This window comes from Pipistrellus hanaki (genome assembly GCF_964339955.1).
Source record: "Pipistrellus hanaki genome assembly, chromosome: 1".
In the NCBI taxonomy this organism is placed as follows: Eukaryota; Metazoa; Chordata; class Mammalia; order Chiroptera; family Vespertilionidae; genus Pipistrellus; species Pipistrellus hanaki.
In genome coordinates this window covers 140,624,712-140,642,476 of record NC_140503.1, presented here as the reverse complement: position 1 = coordinate 140,642,476, position 17,765 = coordinate 140,624,712, and the positions used below count along the sequence as shown (strand labels likewise).

Below are 17,765 nucleotides of genomic sequence, written 5' to 3'. Positions count from 1 at the left end.
TAGGGGGTAGAAAAAAACAAGATCTGCAAAAAGCTGGTAACTATTGAAGTTGGATGATAGATACACAGAGGTTCATTCTACTGTTCTCTCAACATTTGGTTATGCTTGAAATTTTAATTTAAAAATTTAAAAAGAAATTAATGAGTTCATATTAATGTTTCCAATTTAATGGCAACTTGGCTAAGGCCTTTTAAAATTTTGTTCCAGCCCTCGCCGGTTTGGCTCAGTGGATAGAGCATCAGCCTGAGGACCTCAGGGTTCTGGGTTCAATTCTGGTCAAGAGCACATACCTTGGTTGCAGGCTCCCGCTCCACCCAGGCTCTGGTTGGGGCGCAAGCAGGAGGCAACCAATCAATGTGTTTCTCTCACATCAACATTTCTCTCTGTCTTTCCATCTCTCTTCCATTCTCTCTAAAAAGAATGGAAAAATATCCTTGATTGAGGATTAAAAAATAAAATTTTGTTTCCATATAAAGTTTTAGCTCTTTCTCTTCTCTGTCATTTACACTATCTCCTTACCAAGTATTTTAATTAGATTTCATAACCTTTCAGAAACACATTTGGATGTATGCTTTCTTAGATCTTATATTTCATAATTAGAATGTGAGTATCTTCTTTCTCTGCCCTCCATCTCTAATTTCTTTGTTGATCGTTCTACACTGAATGGCCAGATTATTATGATCTCTGAACTCATAATAATCTGGCCACTCAGTATGTGTGTGTGTGTGTGTGTGTGTGTGTGTGTGTGTGTGTGTATTGCATGGGTGGGTCTGGGCAGCCTGGCCAGGGGAAGGGGAGATGGGCCGTTGGCTGGCCTGCCTGCTGGTTGAACTCCTGGTTGAGGGGACAATTTGCATATTAGCCTTTTATTATATAAGATTTACATGAGTGGTCAGATTATTATGCATTCAGAGATCTGTATAGTCATGTGTTGACAAGCAGAATTTTAATGGGTAGGCAGAAATTCAAAGTATAGAGAAGAGTTCAGTTAACTTCAATGAATACCTACTAAGTAACAGTGTGTGTGTGTGTGTGTGTGTGTGTGTGTGTGTGTGTATTTACAGGCACTGTGCTATATGCTTAGGATACCAAAACAAGTAAGAAGTACTTCTCACCCTTTAGGAGCTTAAATAGTCTAGTGGAGATTTCTCAATTGGGGCTCATAGATATCCTTAGGGCAGGGGTCTTCAAACTACGGCCCTCGGGCCACATGTGGCCCGCAGAGGAGTCTGATCTGGCCCGCCAGGTTTTTTGGGCAGTGAGCGCAGCCGAGGTGTTACAGTAGGAATTAGTAGTTCATATAGTCCGGCCCTCCAGCTCTCTGAGGGACCGTGATCTGGCCCCCACTTTAAAAAGTTTGAGGACCCCTGCCTTAGGGGTTCTGTGAGAGCTTATTGGGAGTTCCAGAAGGAAATTTAAAAAAATTGCCTTCTTCACACAATGCCAGCTCAAGAAGCCCTGGTAGCAATTTTGCTAGCGATGGTTCACCTTTATGGCAGAGCTCCACATGACTACGTTCATTTGGTTGAGTCAGTTCTGTTTTGGTTGTGAGATAGGAAAGAAAGGCTGTTGATAAACTGCTGAGCACTGAACTGTACCAAGGGGAGGGATGATAGATTGATTGCATCAGCCTCTTCCTTTGAATTCTATCTCCTAGCCTCCTCCAGCCTCCCGTTACCCCAGCCAACTGAGAGCAAACAAGCTTTCCTGGTATGATATCAAATCAAGGGGTAAATTTTAATTCTAAGAAAAGATTTGTACATACTATGATTCAGACTATTGCCTTATCATGTTGTAAACATTGCAAAACAGAGGTTGTAGGTTAAAAGTGAATTGTATTTCTAAAGATTTCATTTTTCTTTTGTGATTTCCTTGTTTTGTTTGCTTGCTTTACACTTCATTAGCACCTGTTTTATAAACATGACTTAAGAGTTCAATGTGGTGATTTTTGAAGACGAAGTGAAAGATGGAAGAGATTTTTAGCCTGCGTAAGTAATTTGATAAATAATGAAGAATCACAACTTATAAATGCAGCAGTGGCTCCAGCAAAATTGAAGATACAACTACAAATCACATTAAAGGAGCAAATAATTTTAAATTAAAATTAAAATTTTAAATTTTAAATAATTTACTTTGGAATCCCAGAGTAAAAATTTGTTTTAAAAAAGCCAGTCACCTTCAGTAAAAATGTCTAAAAAACAAGTAGCAGAACTTTTTGACCAAAAAAAAAAAGAAAGAAAAACCCCCAAAGTTGGTAAGAACTTTACAATTCTAGTATATAAATTTATAGACAGTAAAATGATAGAATAATACATAATGTAAGAAACTAAAAAGATTTCCCCCTGGAAGTTTAATAAATTGATGTGATTGATGACATGCTACAAGATGCTAAAGAGATTTTGTGTAGTAAACCAAAAAACAACTTTTTATCTTCCCTGATGTCAATAACAGATGTCATATGGTAGCATTTTCAAGATATGTAAATTGTGGTGAAATTAAATTTTTCCATGATAGTAAAATGTTGCCCCAAACAAAGGCCAAGATATATGCACTGTTTTGACTTCATATTGGAAACAAAAGGTACGTTTTTGAGAAAGTGTGTTGGCATCTGCACTGATGGTACCCTATCAGCGATTTCAGCATTGTTCTCTGAGGAAAAAAAATCCTGATGTATTCACAACATACTTGTTTCCTCCCAGAGAAATGCTGGTGTCTGATATTTTTGAAATTAAATGAAAAAAATTCTGCCTGGTACTACAAAAATGGCTAAACTTACTCAAGAATGGCAAGTTCACTCAAGAATGTAAAACAAAACAAAAAAAAACCCTTCAAACAAACAAAAACAACAACAACTATGTAGAAATTTGGACAAAGACCACATAAATCTGCTATGTGCATAAAATCTTATGGCTTAGGAGGTCATTTGTTCTTGGGAAAGCCAGCTGTCAGGTCATGAGTATGCTTAAGCATTCTGTAAACAGGCCCATGTAGCAAGGAACTGAGCCCTCTTGGCAAGAGACAGTATTAGCTTGATAGGCACATGAGTGAGCAACCTCAGAAATTGATCCTCCATCGCCAGTTGTGCCTTCAGATTGTTGCACTCCAACTCAACATTTTGATGGCAACCACGAGACCCTAAACTAGAACCATTAAGCCAAGCTGCTCCTCAATATCTGACCTACAGAGATTATTCAAAATAAAGCTTATTGTTTTAAGCCACTAGGTATTAGGGTAACAGAAACTAATGCAGGTTTTGGGTTTTAATAGGATGCTTGAGCTAAAAAAGTGAATGTTTGGAATACTTTCAAGAAAATAGGAGGCTAGATTTTGCCAAATGCTCTGAAGATCAAGAATGGCTGCAGAAACTTAGCCTATTTACTTCATGTGACATTTTTTTATCACATGAAGTAGTTGAACAAGTATCTTCAAGGACCTGGAGAAAATATTTTTATTTCAAGTGACAAGATTCTTGGTTTTAAATAGAAATTGAATCTTTGGAAAAATCATGCGGCAAAAAGAAATCCTCAAATAGTTCCACTGCTGCTTGCACTTGTGAGGAAGTCTCAAGTGTCAAGTTGACCAAATCGCTGGGAGAAATTGCAGAACAAAACTGAAGAGTATTTTCCCTCCCTTTCAACACAAGTGTATGGCTGAAGGAGGGCTCCTTTCTCTGAATCCTCTTTTCAGGCTGAGCACCTGACTGTGAAAGAAGAGGAAGAACTTTGTGAGTTGATTATTATTAACATACGATGAAATTTACTGATTGGCAATATTACAAGTTCTAGACTTCTGTGAAAGAAAGGCATTCTGCCATTCATAGAAAAGTAATAAACATTTTACTATAATTTTCTTCTTGTGTAAGCTTTTTGTCCAATAAGCATTAAAACAACAACAGAAATCATCTCATTTTGGTTGCAAATGAAATCTATGTATTCCAGTCTTTTTTGAAAAATATTTTAAAAAATGTTATTTCTTTTTAGAAAAAGAGGGAGAAGGATAGAGAAATAGAAACTTCGATGAGAGAGAAACATCATCAATCAGCTGGGTCCTGCATTCCCCTCCCCACTGGGGACTGAGCCCCAAACCCAGGCACGTGTCCTGATTCAGAATCAAACCAATGACCTCCTCCATGGATCCACCCTCAAACACTGAGCCACACTGGCGGGCTGAGTTTGCCAGTCTTAAGACTGACTCAGATCTGAGAATATACAGAGCAAAAGCAAAGATTTCATATTAAATAGGTAAATTTCATTATTTTTAGTTTCAAAAATCACACACACACACACAGACACACACACACACACACACTAGAGGCCTGGTGCATGAATTTGTGCACTGGGGTGGGGTGTGTGTGTGTGTGTGTGACCCTTACACAGACTGAACCCTCTCACAGTCTGGGAGCCCTTGGGGGCGGGGTGGGGGAGGGGATGTCTGATTGCCTAAACTGTCAGTGGGATATCCTTACCACTGCTGGGGGAACTGGGAGTCTCCCACCATCTCTGCTGTGCTCGCCAGCCATGAGCCTGGCTTCTGGCTCCTGGCTCAGCAGTGCTCCCCCTGTGGGAGCACGATGACCACCAGGGAGCAGCTCCTGCATTGAGTGTCTGCCCTCAAGTGGTCAGTGTGCATCAGAGAGACCAGTCATTCTGCAATTGGGCTGAAATATGCTCTCTGACATCCCCCAATGGATCTCAGATTGCAAGAGGGTGCAGGCCAGGCTGAGGGACCCCACATAAAGGTCAGAGCATCTGTCCCCTGGTGGTCAGTGCATGTCATAGTGAGCTGTTGAGAGGCCTTAGCATATCATTAGCATATTATGCTTTGATTGGTTGAACAGCTGACCAGCCGACCGAACACTTAGCATATTAGGCTTTTATTACATAAGTGATATATATATATATATATATATATATATATATATATATATATATATATATATATCTATATCTATATCTGTTGACATAAGAAACATTCAAACTTGTGAAGAATTTTTGTAAGTTTATTTGAGCCAAAACTATTGATAATTGCTGGGAAGCAAAATCTCAATGGATTGAGATATTGTTCCAGAGAATGGCAGTTTTGCACCTTATTTTATACATTACAATAAAAAAAAGGAGAGGTAAGTGGGTTATATGAAATCCACTGGTGATAGATTAGGGAGGAGGGAGAAAGCAAAGCAGGGAAACATCTGGGATTGGATGAGAAGTAAAATGATAGACAACACACTTCTTTTACTTAGGTGGGTGCAGGATAGTTAACAGCAACAATTAACTCAATAACAATGGGGGGATTTGTGGTCTCTGCAGATCGGTGCCTATGCTTTGAGCGATTCGGAAAAAGGAAAATCACTTTGACATTCAAAAGATATTTTATTGTAGATGCAAAAAGACAAGAGACAGGCTCAGTTAAGGTAAAGATTGACCTTGGTCAGGAATGATACTGGCCTACCCACCATAAATTGCTTTTAATTTTTAAAAAAAGTTTTAATTTTAGATTATCCTTTGTGGTTACTTTAGGTCTCTGAGTTTGCAAGGCTGCCATGTAGGCCTTCCCTGAGCTAGTCAGGTTAGCATGTGGACGATTCCTTTGCCCACAAGCCTATAAAAAGATACTAACATTTAATAAAATAAATTTTCAACCTTTACTAAATTAAAGGAAAAACTAAAGTTTCCTCTTCCATTTAATTTGTGGGAGATTTTAAATACTTTGTGAGGAGGAGAAATCTACAGAGTATGGTAATAAATAGGGTTTGAGATCTGAAAATTATTTCAAGAGTTCCTCCAGGGTAAAAAGGTAGAAAAAGTTAGTCTAGGGAGTGGGAAATGGAGCTTTTCCAAGCAGGAAGTGTTCAACAATGGCAGAGAAAGATAAACAAGGCAATAATGTCAGCTAGGAAGGTGTGTAGTAATAATACAGAAGGCCTCCTCCATAGATTTTACGTTAGAGATGTTTCCAAAGGAAATGGGGAGCTTTCGGAGTTCTGAGGATAGCTATGGGTTAAGGAAACTGTTTTAGTAAGGTCAGCATGTCATCATATGAAATACAGATGGGAGGAAGAAAAGGAAAGCCTGGAAATATTTATTTTGAGGCAACAAAGATGCTCAGAATGTGAGAGGTCGTTGTAGTTCACTCTTATTATTTCAGAATTTTTGAATTCTTGTAGTTATATTGGGTGATTTAGGATAGGAATAACAAGAAAGTGTGGTCGTGAAACAGGAATTTTTAGGGGTGAAAAAGACAGGTTTATGAAATTTTGGAAATTAAGGAGACCATGGAAGAAGCACAGGGCTGCAGAGCAGCAGAAGGTATATCTCCTTAGACTAGGGAAGCTGAAAAGCTGCAACAGGTACATTTCCACAGAATGAGGGAGCTGGGAGCAGCAAAAGGTCTATATTTACAAAATAAAGGAAGGAAGCCCCTCATCCAGAAGGAGAAGATCAAAGGGAAAATAATAAGGAAGGAAGGAGGAAAACCTCACATGTCCCATGTGAGCTTGACCTTTGAGCTCAGGAGTTACCATGGTAACCAGTCCAAGGGAATAGTGACCAATCAGAGGGGATATCAAGGCACAAAGATCTGCAACCTTTATAAACCATAGAGAAAAGGAACTCAGTGGAACTCTTTTCCCCTCCCCACGTGGAGTCTGTGCTGTGAGATTCTTTCTCCTTCCTCCTGTGCTGTACTTGTTCTTCAGTAAATTTTCACCATTGCTATCCCACCTTCCATCCGTGGATTCAACCTTCTATTCCCACAAAGAACCTGGGGACCAGTATGCCCAGGGAACACCACATGTTCCAATCCAAAAATCCCATTTCATAGTGACAACAGGAGGCCTATGATAACAATGCAAAAATGTACCTTAGAAGGAACAGAAATTGATAGCTTTGGATAAAAGAGATGGCAACCAAGGCTGGGGTAGGGATGTTGATAATGATAGAAAAGGAGAATGCTCAAAGATCTGAGTCAAAAGATTCAGAAACCAGGAGAATGATACTACCATGAGGACAAATGAATAACTGGAATGATGAACTATTTGGGAAGAGTCAGAGGAGAGGGCCAGAAAAGGGACTGAGGACGGTGAGAATCCAAAGTTCTAGGCTGCCCCTCTAATGAGCTGGGGAAGTTAGCTCACTTCTCTGAATGTCAGTTCCTTCCATGTAAAATAAAAGGGAGCCTGGTAATCTGGAAGGTACCATATGGCTCGGTTATTGGCTAGTAAAAGTACAATCAGCATATTTTTCTTCTGAAATCAGAGAACAAAAGTATAGACAAGGACAACAGTGTGGTGACTGTGGAGCTAGAAGAGGGCACAGGGTGGATAAACAGTGACGGGAAAAAATAAAAGATACGGAGGGAAAAAAACAACTCCAGAGAACGCAGACAAGCCCTCCTCCCGGGTTCCGAGGCGAGCAGATCGGAGCCGGCACCGACCACCGCGCAGCCTGAAAAGCAGGACCACGCGAGGCCAGCCGGCATCCCCGGAGACCCGCGGGCGGCTGGAAGGGGGACGGTCTCCGCCTCCTGCCTCCCTCCCTCCCGGGATATCCCGGGGCAACACCGCGGTGACACTTCCGGGAACGTCAGGATGCCCCGGTCGCAGCAATTTTACGTCACTTCCTTTGCTTGTCGGAAGGCACGTTGGCCTGACTGTCGCAAATTGTCGTAAACTAGTGGTTGAAGTTGGGTTTTACTGTTGTCTTCCCGCGCTGAAGACTGTTTTGGAAAGTTGACAGCGTCGTTGGTTTTGCCAGTGAGTATTTTTATTTTTAAATAAACGAATCATTTGAGCTTCTGGTCGTTTCTCCCCTTCGCTTGGTGCCGGGACGGTGGCCTGGGAGGCCCAACGTGCGTCGGAAGCCCCGGGCGGGTGGGTGTGCGCGCGCGCAGCCGGGCTAGCGGTGCACGTGGAGCCGGTGAGAGGCGCGGGGAGCCGGGGCGGCGGCGAAGGCTGGGCGCGGAGCCCCGCTGGGCAGGGCGGGAGGCGGGCAGGCAGGGACGGCGGCGTGAGGACCGTGCTGCCCGCGGCGGGAGGAGGTGCTCACCGAGGCGCCATGGCTATTGAGGGTCGGCCGGCGCTCATCGGACCGGGGAAGCCACACGGCTCCCCCTCCGGGTTCGTCCCTGGCGGCGTGGCAGTGGGTCGGGTGGCGGGGTGCTGCCGTGAATACTGTCCCCTTGACGGCGCTCTGGCCGGGGTTCGGGAAGGTTGGGTGCTGTGCCCGGAGGCCACAGGGACCAGAGCGCCGCACGCCTTGCTTTTCTCTCCAGGTGGGCGCGAGCATGTCCTTTCGGGGCGGAGGCCGTGGAGGCTTTAACCGAGGCGGTGGAGGCGGCGGCGGCTTCAGTCGTGGCGGCGGCAACAACCACTTCCGAGGCGGCGGCGGCGGAAATTTCCGCGGCGGCGGAGGCGGCGGCGGCTTTCGAGGAGGAGGCGGCAGAGGAGGCTTTGGACGAGGCGGTGGCCGCGGCGGCTTTAACAAAGGCCAGGACCTAGGGCCTCCGGAACAAGTAGTCTGTATGTCGGTTTCAAAGCTGAGCCTGCGTGGGGGTGAGGGAGGGAGGGGAGCGGGGTAGAGTAGGGGTGAGGTTGAGGCTGTGGGTTTGGGAGTTTTAGGAAGTTGGGAGTCAGGTGCTGTGAAATAGATCCAGCAGCTCGCATGCAGAGGTTCCTGCTTGGTGGGTGAGGCACAGCTCTGGAGATGCTGTAAACTGACTTAAAGTCCTGCTCCGGCATGTAAGGGGGGAGATTAAGAAAGCTGGAGGACACTTAGCATGCACCATCGGGGTGGAACTGGAGCTTGGGCTGAAAGGAAGGTATTCAATAGGTAATATGTTATGCTTACCCCTGTTGTCCCGTTTTTTGAATCAGATAAGGGTCTGACTCAGTTCAGTGTCTTTGCTAGGGTTATTGTTTAGGAATAGTGATAATCAGTAAATAAAATATTTGAGGTACAGGGCAAGTTTACTGACTCCAAAGCCCAGAATGTATCTTACTCTTTAGTAAGAGAAGTCAGAATTTTGCTTGGGAGGGAAACGTCAAAGTGGAAGCCAAGGAAAAGACCTAATTAGAGCAGTTTTGGAGTAATTGTCTATGGAAGTCATAGAAAGTGAGAGAGATTGGACGGTAGAATCCTGTCGGAGAGGAGAAAGGATGCACACAGTCTAATATAAAGAATAGGCTGGATCAGTATGCAGGATGGTTTGAAGAAGGTAATCGGAGTCCAAGGTCCCAGCCAGAAGCCATTTCCACAGTCAGTTCAGGAAGGAAGCATTCATGGTGGGAGTGAGAAGAAAAGGAAGGGGTGGATGGGAGAGAGATTCTAATGGAAACAGGCTCAGTAGAACTTGGCTAACACTGGCAGTTGTTAAAAGCTTCCAGGTTTTGAGCCTGGGTGATAGGGATGGAGAGCTGGTTTTGCATCAGTGCAATGAGTATTTTAGTTTGGGGTGACAATAGTCAATTAGAAATAAAGGTCGTTATTTTGAGGTTCCACACTTTTCTGGAAAAGATTGAAGTAAGTGGTGAAGAGGTGGTAGTGGGAAGGTGTAAAAAGGGAGAAAGGAAAGGGAGCAACCAAGACTGGTTTTGTAGTTAAGGGTTGGGGAGAAGGAGGAATAGACAGTAAAATGCCACACAGTGTTTAATCAAATAATAATAGTTATTGTAATAAAAATCACTGTTCTAGGTTGAGGAGTCTCAATGTGCCAGGCACTTTTCTAAGCAGTTGACTTTAAAGATTGCATTTACTGCTCTCAATGCTGTGTGTTAGGTGTTGGAACTGTTATTAGCCATATGTTAAAGATGAGGACACTGAGGCAGAGAGAAGGTGAGAGCCTTACCTCAGGTCACATAGGCAGTATGTTATAGATTGTTTTAATAACTCAGGGAGGCTTTTGTATCCCAGAAGAACAGATATGGTGAAATCCCAGATAAACAAGAAGTGGTTGGCCAGTATAAGATGAAATGTTTTATATTTTACTGTTTTCTTGTCCTGTTTCAGTGTTAGGAGAGTTCCTGCACCCCTGTGAAGATGACATAGTCTGTAAGTGTACCACAGATGAAAACAAGGTGCCTTATTTTAACGCTCCAGTTTACTTAGAAAACAAAGAACAGATCGGAAAAGTGGATGAAATATTTGGACAACTTAGAGATTTTGTATCCTTTTTAATTGGGAGATGTAGTGATCTCATCGGAAGGTTACTGTTTGCTTTTTTGTGGAGCTAAGTAGTAATTAAATTAAACTTGTTGCTTCAGACCTTTACAGGAAAGGAGAATGTATTTCCATATATACAAGGATGGATGAAAGTACAGTTTACAGCTTGTGTGGAAAATACAATAACTAATAAGTAATACAGGGATAAACTCAGGTTTGCATACTCAACTGAAAATGTACTTTGCCCACCCCTGTATTGTAAAGATAGGTCCTTTCGGGAAGGTTTTAGAAATGATTGCCGTTTGGATAAGTGCTGCAGGATCGAGGTACTTTGCTTTGGCTATGATTGTGCCACTGGAATGGTATGGTGGAATTGAAAGTTTTAAAGGAAAATATTAATTTCCTCTTGGAAACACCTATCTTACTTTTCCTAAACACTTCTATGTATTCTAACACTTGTTTTTAAAATTACACTTGAAATCAGGTTTCCTTTTTTTTAATCTTAATTGCTTTTTCCTTAATAAAATTAATAGTATTTTTCAGTTAAATTGTCAGAAAACATGAAGGCATCTTCCTTTAAAAAGCTACAGAAGGTGAGTCAAGCTCATGATACCTAGGGTCCTTGGTTTTATAAGTGAATGACTTACCTCAGGGCAGTCCTGCTTAGGGCACTTGAGACTCCCTCAATATATCACCAGTGAAGCGCTTAAATTGAGATGTTCTGTACATCAAACATTGAACTTACTTATCTTTAAGTCTAATTCATTTAATACAGGCTTTCAGAAACTATTTCTTGCTCATGAGCAAATTCTGTAACTGCTAGAGTATGTTTTTTAGTTTATGTAAAACTGTCTTATTGAAAAGCCTATCATGACCAAAATTCTAAACAAATCATTAAAGTATAAAATTTGAATTATTTGGAAAAAATCAGACATTAAATATGTGCACGAGGTAGCTATGAAAATGTTACTACTAGTGGGACCAAATTTAGTGTATTGGCTTTCTGAGGAAGTGAGCTTGAAGCTGAGACTTGAAAGTTGAGTAGCATGCCGAAACTGGTTTGGCTCAGTGGATAGAGCATCTCTCAGTGGATATGAGAGATGAATGGTCCCAGGCTCTATTCCGGTCAAGGGCATGTACGTTGGTTGTGGGCGCATCTGTGCAAGAGGCAGCTGATCGATGTTTCTCATGGATGTTTCTAACTCTATCCCTCTCTCTTCCTCTCTGTAAAAAAAATCAATTAAATATATATATGAAAGTTGACTAGCAGTTATTCCCAAACCTGGCTTCACATCAGAATTACCTGGGGGTGATTTTAAGAAGATGTATGTCTGGGTTGCAATCCCAAGAAATTTGACCCGCTATGTCTTAGGTGGGGACCAGGACTCGGTGCAAAAAGGAAGGCTCCTGGGTGACTTTGATGTGGTTAGGCTAGCGCTTGGGAACCAGTGCCCTAGTCAGAGAGGAGGAGGATGTGCTTTATAAGGAGAGAAAACTGTGTGCAAGTCCAAGAAAGTAAGCCACTTGAAGGATCCAGAAAAGGCAGAGGTGTAGCTTGGACAGAGAACATTTAGGAATGAGAAAGTTATGAATTATGACAAGAGGTAAGCAGGAGCTAGATTACTTAAGGCTGTCAGATCATAAGAAAGAGTTCAGACTTTAGTTTCAGTTTTGTTTTTAAATATTCGGGAAATATGGTTAAATTTATACCTATAAGTACTGGAAAAATAAACTCCCTGGGAAGGGTTCAGTACTCGATGTGAAGGGGCCAGGTTGGAAGAGAGATTTTGAACTGGGGCAGTGGCAATGGAGAAAAATAGATGGATTTATGAGAGATAGATGAAGTAGAATTGACAGGTCTTGATAATTGATGAGCTGTTGAAATTAAAGTAAATGCCACCGTCTTTCAGATGTCTTGATGTCAGCATCTTTCTGGGTAGTGTCACCATTCACTGAAATGGGCAACACTGGAGAAGAAGGGAATTGGGGGAGGAGGAAGGACAGTTTTGGACACACTAGGTGTACTGGTTAATTATGCGGATCTTTTTTCAATAGATGGATTACATGTATGTTGTTGATACATACTCGATGATATGTATGCTATTTTGTTGTATTGACAACAAACTTCAAAACTTGCTATGTCAAATTTTCTGAAGGTGTTTACATTATCTTAAACATGTCGAATTTTGTAGCAAAAAAAGAACATTTGCAGAAAGTTTTAATTCATTATTTTGAAGAAAAGTGCTGCTGAAAGTTATCATATATTTGGGAAAATTACGGTGAACATGCTCCATCTAAAGATACTTGTGAACGCTGGTTTAAATGCTTTCAAAGTGATGATTTTGATGTGAAAGACAATGTCCAGGTCAACTGAAAATGTTTGAAGACCAACAATTATAATCATTATTGAGTGAAGATGTGTGTCAAACTAAAAAACAATTTGCAGAAAGATGAAATGTTGCTCAGAAAACAACTTCCGATTGTTTAAAAGCAATGGGAAGGATTTTAAAGGAAGGAAAATGGGTGCCACATCAACTGAAAGAAAGACAAATGGAAAACCAAAAAGTCATCAGTAAAATGTTGTGTCAGTGGCACGAAGAAAATCTTTTTTTGCATCGAATTGTGACTGGCGATGAAAAGTGGATTTATTTGGAGACTCCCAAACCCACAAAATCATGGGTTGACCAGGTCAACCGTCAACATCAACTGCAAGACCAAATCGCTTTGGAAAGAAGACAATGCTCTACGTTTGGTGGGATCAGGAAAGTGTGAATTATGAGCTTCTAAAACCAGGTGAAACCATTAATACTTATTGTTATCAACAACAAATAATCAGTTTGAACCACGCTTTGATCATAAAACGACCAGAATGGGCCAGAAGACACGGCAAAGTAATTTTGCTTCATGATGACGCACCATCACACACTTCAAAACCAGTGAAAGGTACGTTAAAAGATCTTGCCTGGAAAGTATTAACGCACCTGCTGTATTCACCAGACCTTGCTCCTTCAGATTACCACTTGCTCTGTGGATGGCACACACACTATATAACCTTGAAGCGTTATGAAGAAGTGGAAAATTGGGTCTCTGAATGGTTTGCCTCCCAACAAGAAAAGTTCTATTGGGACGGTATCCACAAATTACCTGGAAGATGGGGGAAATGTGTAGCTAGCGATGGACATTACTTTGAATAAAGCACTTTTGATGTTTCTCTTGAAATTATCGTGTTTTTTTTTAATTTTATTTTTATTACAAAATTTGCCATTATTAACCGGTACACCTAGTATATAGATTATAGTTTTGAAGTCCTCGTGTGTGTTTTGTGCAAAATTGTGAACTATACCTCATGTTTCATTATTGTGAAGAAAAATATTCTTAGTTCTAAATATAGGGTGGGTTTAGTTTCAACAAATCATCTATTACATGGTCAGCAAACTGAGGTTTGCAAGCCACATATGTGGCTCTTTGACCCCTTAAGTGTGGCTCTTCCATAAAATGTCATGTTTGGGTGCGCATGTACCGTGTGATTGAAACTTCGTGGCCCCTGCACAGAAGTAGGTTTTCGGTCTGTGCGAGTCTGTTTTGAAGAAGTGGCATTAGAATTCTCAAGGGGCCAAAGAGCCACATGTGGCTTGTGAGCCACGGTTTGCCGACCCCCGGTCTGTTACTTTATATGTTCAATAAAAAGTAATTATCATTTATTATGATATTGAAGTAGCTATATGTCAATGTTTTATTTTAATGCTAAGTATTAAATAGTTTCCTTTTTCTTATGGCAGGCAATTCTGTTAAGTTGTAGTTAATTTTTGGAGGGCATTGTCTGTTTCTAAGGAGGTGGAATTGGTCATGTTAGGTGCCAAAGTTTACGTCATTACTGTTTTGATCTGCACAAGGACTATGTGAGGTAGTTACTTTATTATTATGATTTTACAGATCAGAAAACTAAGGCACAAAAAAACTAACTTTTTGCCCAAGGCTACACAGTTGTATGTAGTAGAGTTGGGATTTGAACCCTGGCAGTCTTGAGTCTAGGTATAGTTATAATTATATAATCTTAGTGACTATACTATATTAACCAAGTCATCACACTAATTGTTTCTGTTTTACTTCAGTTTTATATAGACCCATATAAGCTGCTGCCACTGCAGAGGTTTTTACCTAGGCCTCCAGGTGAAAAGGGACCTCCAAGAGGTGGTGGCAGGGGTGGTCGAGGAGGAGGAAGAGGAGGAGGAAGAGGCGGAGGCGGTAGAGGCGGTAAGTTACTTGTAGGAGAATATTTCTAATGAGATTTCAAAGTTTCAGCCAATTCATATAGTACAATTAAATTTTATACATAGGCAAACCTCCCAAATGTTTGTTTATTTACTAGAGGCCTAGTGCATGAAAATTTGTGCACTCAGAGGGCGACCCTCAGCCTGGTTTATGCCCTCTCACAATCCAGAACCCCTCAGGGGATGTCCGACTGACAGCTTAGGCCTGCTTCCCTGGGGGATCCTGCCTAAGCTGGCAGTCAGACATCCCACTTGGCAGCCCAGAAATAACATCTGTATATTCCAGTGTCATGTCAAAGACCATCTATACTAGGGGTGTCGAACTCAATCAGAGAAGGGGCCAAAATCTAAAATCCAGCCTAAATCGCGGGCCGAATGGTTTACTGAACAGTCATAAACTGACAATGTCATAAACTGACAGCGGAGTGCAGTGATGACAGCGCGGTGCGGGCCACATTGCAAGGCCTGGCGGGCTGGATTTGGCCCGCGGGACTTGTGTTTGACATATGTGATCTATACTAATCTACTGGTAAAAGAGTAATATGCTAATTAGACCGGGAGACCTGGACAAAGCTGGGGACTTGGCAGGCCTGCAAACAACCCCCAAACGGCCCTCAGCCCCTCACCCCCAGCAGGGACCCCACCCCAAAGGGTGTGTGACCAGCCTGGAAATGGTCCTCAGCCCCTCACCCAGGCTGAATATGCCTTAGACCTGAAACTAAGATATGTCAACTGTAATTGACAAAAAAAATTTTAAGAAAAAAAACATGTACTTCCAAATACTGGTATCCTATTTAATAAAAGCATAGTATGCAAATTGTCCCAACTGGGAGTTCTTCGGGGAGTTGGACCAGGGTGTGGGGTCGGCGGGGGGAAGGAAGGGAGGCCCCTAAGTCTAGTACATAGTTATTGCAGTATTGACCGTATTCCCTATGCTGTACTTTACATCCCTGCTACTTTTTTGTAGCTCCCTATTTGTACTTAATCTCCTCACCTTTTTTCTGCAGCCCTCCAACCCCTTCCCATCTGACAAACATCAAAATGTTCTCTGTATCTGAGTCTGTTTCTATTGTTTATTCTATTGTTTATTCTTTTATTTTGTTCTTTAGATTCCACATATAAATGAAATCCTGTAGTATTTGTCTTTCCGACTCATGTCACTTAGCATAATACCCTCGGTTCAATCATGTTGTCACAAATGCTAAGATTTCATTTTTTTTAGCCAAGTCATATTCCATTGTATATATGTACCACATTGTATTTGTTCAATTGTCCATCAAGTGACACTTAGGTTGCTTTTTTTAATTTTTATTTTATTTTATTGATTTTTCACAGAGAGGAAGAGAGAGGGATAGAGAGTTAGAAATACCGATGAGAGAGAATCATCGATCAGTTGCCTCTTGCACACCCCCTACTGGGAATGTGCCCGCAACCAAGGTACATGCCCTTGCCCGGAATCGAACCCGGGACCTTTCAGTCCGCAGGCCGACGCTCTATCCACTGAGCCAAACCGGTCCCGGCTTAGGTTGCTTTTATATCTTGGCTATTCTAAATAATGCTACAGTGAAATAGAGGTGCAAGATAATTTGTGAAATTTTTTTTTGTATAACTAGGAATTGTATTGATATTTGTAGGCCTACTAGAATAGGATAGGCTACAGTTATTTAATAAATGTTTCTTTTATTTTTAGGCGGTTTTAGAGGTGGAAGAGGAGGAGGTAGAGGCTTCAGAGGAGGAAGAGGAGGGGGTGGTGGTTTCAGAGGTAAGTATGAAAAAAACAGCTTTAAATGACTGAAATTCTAGAATTGGTATTATCTGCCATTTAAAAATTGTTATTTAGGTTTATTTTTGTTTGCCAGCAAGTCTGTAGAACATCATGATGTTCTTTGTTTTAGCCTAATTTATAGCTTCATTTTATATCACTCTTCCTTGCTTTTCCCTTTGAGTTTTATCACCTACTTCCAGTTTATTTTGCTGTATTTTTAATTAGAAAAATAAAAAGGTGTAATATGAACTACAGTTAAATTTAATAAAGTAGATTTGCTAAACATTACAAGAACTAATGCTGATTTTAAACTTGAGATTTGGGTAATAGTATTATTAATTTCCATACCTTTAATACTTTCATTTTCTCTTAATCAGGGAGAGGACATTAAGTGTAACTGTTGACAGGAACTTCACCAATTAATTTCTGCATTAACCTGCATGGTCTACTTCTGTGGATCAGAAATTTGTTTCTGAGCAAGTCTTGAAGAACCAGTTACTGCATGACAGTGGCACTCAGATGTCAACGTCACACAAACAGAGGGCAACAGCATAGACACTTCGGAGCTTGGACAAGCGCTTTATTGTTTTATATAATGTTGGGAACTGTGATCGCTTAATAAATGGACAGTTTTCACATGAAACATATTTGAATTTTTGTAATAAAATGTCTTATTTCTTTAAATTACTTAGAACTGTGTTTATTAAACCAGAGCTGTTTTTGAGGTTAAAATGAACAACTAAAGCTTAAGCCCAGTGGTTTTCATGTAGAAAAAAATGATCTGTTTACATATATAACATCTTTAAAAACATAATGCTAGTGAAGGAACACTTTAACATTATTTATAAACCAACATCCTTCCTAAATATTTGCCTTTTATGTACTAGGACATTATCACCCTTTATTGTATTTTCATTTTGTGTGTTAGTAAAGCAGTTTCTCTAATTGTAATGATTAATTGATTACAAAATTTTAGTATTGATTACAACTATTAAAGTTGGGACAGCTTTGTTCAAAGACAACTAAAGTTCAAGAAATTTCTGAAGAGATGTTTAATTTTTCAACATTTAATATAGATTGAATGTTGAAAATTTTACTGATTGTTCTTATTTTTCATTTTTAAAGGAGATCTAAAGGTTTAAGCTGTTATTCACCATAAGCAAATATTTGATTTCCTGCTACATGTTCAGATTCCTAGGTAGAGATAATACAAGTGAAATTGGTATTGATCCCTATTGCTGTTGTATCATACAGTAGCCATGTTAGCAAGTACTGTTATATGGGACCATTTCCTCTGCATTAATTTTTAACCCCTTGTGTTTTTTCTCAGGAATGATAGTATCATATCTTTTCCTGAATTTTTCCAACCTAATGCTCATTTGAGTACCATAGAGTATTGCCTGTGTCAGTATTGTGGGTTTTGCTACTCTTTTGATGAAATTGTAGCAGGATTAATATGTAGGCCATAAATATATATGATGAACAAATATGTTGAAAATTACTGTTTACCAGTAAGCAATTTTGCTTTTACAACATGGAGATTTCTTTCACCTTTTACTTGGTAAATCTTTTGGT

The 17,765-nt window shown here is 40.7% G+C and overlaps 1 protein-coding gene across 5 annotated transcripts; it reads left to right on the top strand.

Annotated features, from left to right (window-relative positions):
- Positions 1-7,611: 7,611 nt before the first annotated feature.
- On the top strand, positions 7,612-16,877 carry GAR1 (GAR1 ribonucleoprotein). 5 transcript variants are annotated; one of them, XM_084873049.1, is made up of 7 exons: positions 7,612-7,750; positions 8,269-8,515; positions 10,002-10,156; positions 10,688-10,747; positions 14,267-14,408; positions 16,116-16,187; positions 16,568-16,877. In XM_084873049.1, the coding sequence occupies exons 2-7, from the start codon at positions 8,281-8,283 to the stop codon at positions 16,579-16,581; spliced, it is 678 nt and encodes a 225-aa protein (XP_084729175.1). In that variant the 5' UTR covers positions 7,612-7,750; positions 8,269-8,280; the 3' UTR covers positions 16,582-16,877. The 5 variants fall into 5 exon arrangements, with proteins under 5 accessions (XP_084729175.1, XP_084729178.1, XP_084729176.1 ...); XM_084873050.1 differs by lacking the exon at positions 7,612-7,750 and adding an exon at positions 7,792-7,913; XM_084873051.1 differs by lacking the exon at positions 7,612-7,750 and adding an exon at positions 7,932-8,113.
- The last annotated feature ends 888 nt before the right edge of the window (positions 16,878-17,765 follow it).

What these genes read in the sequence shown, in the direction of transcription:
- GAR1 (XM_084873049.1), top strand. Translation starts at nt 8,281, where the DNA reads ATGTCCTTTCGGGGCGGAGGCCGTGGAGGCTTTAACCGAGGCGGTGGA. An exon ending in TTGGACAACTTAGAGATTTT is followed by an intron (nt 10,157 to 10,687) that starts GTATCCTTTTTA and finishes TAAAATTAATAG; the next exon opens with TATTTTTCAGTTAAATTGTC. An exon ending in CCTTTAAAAAGCTACAGAAG is followed by an intron (nt 10,748 to 14,266) that starts GTGAGTCAAGCT and finishes GTTTTACTTCAG; the next exon opens with TTTTATATAGACCCATATAA.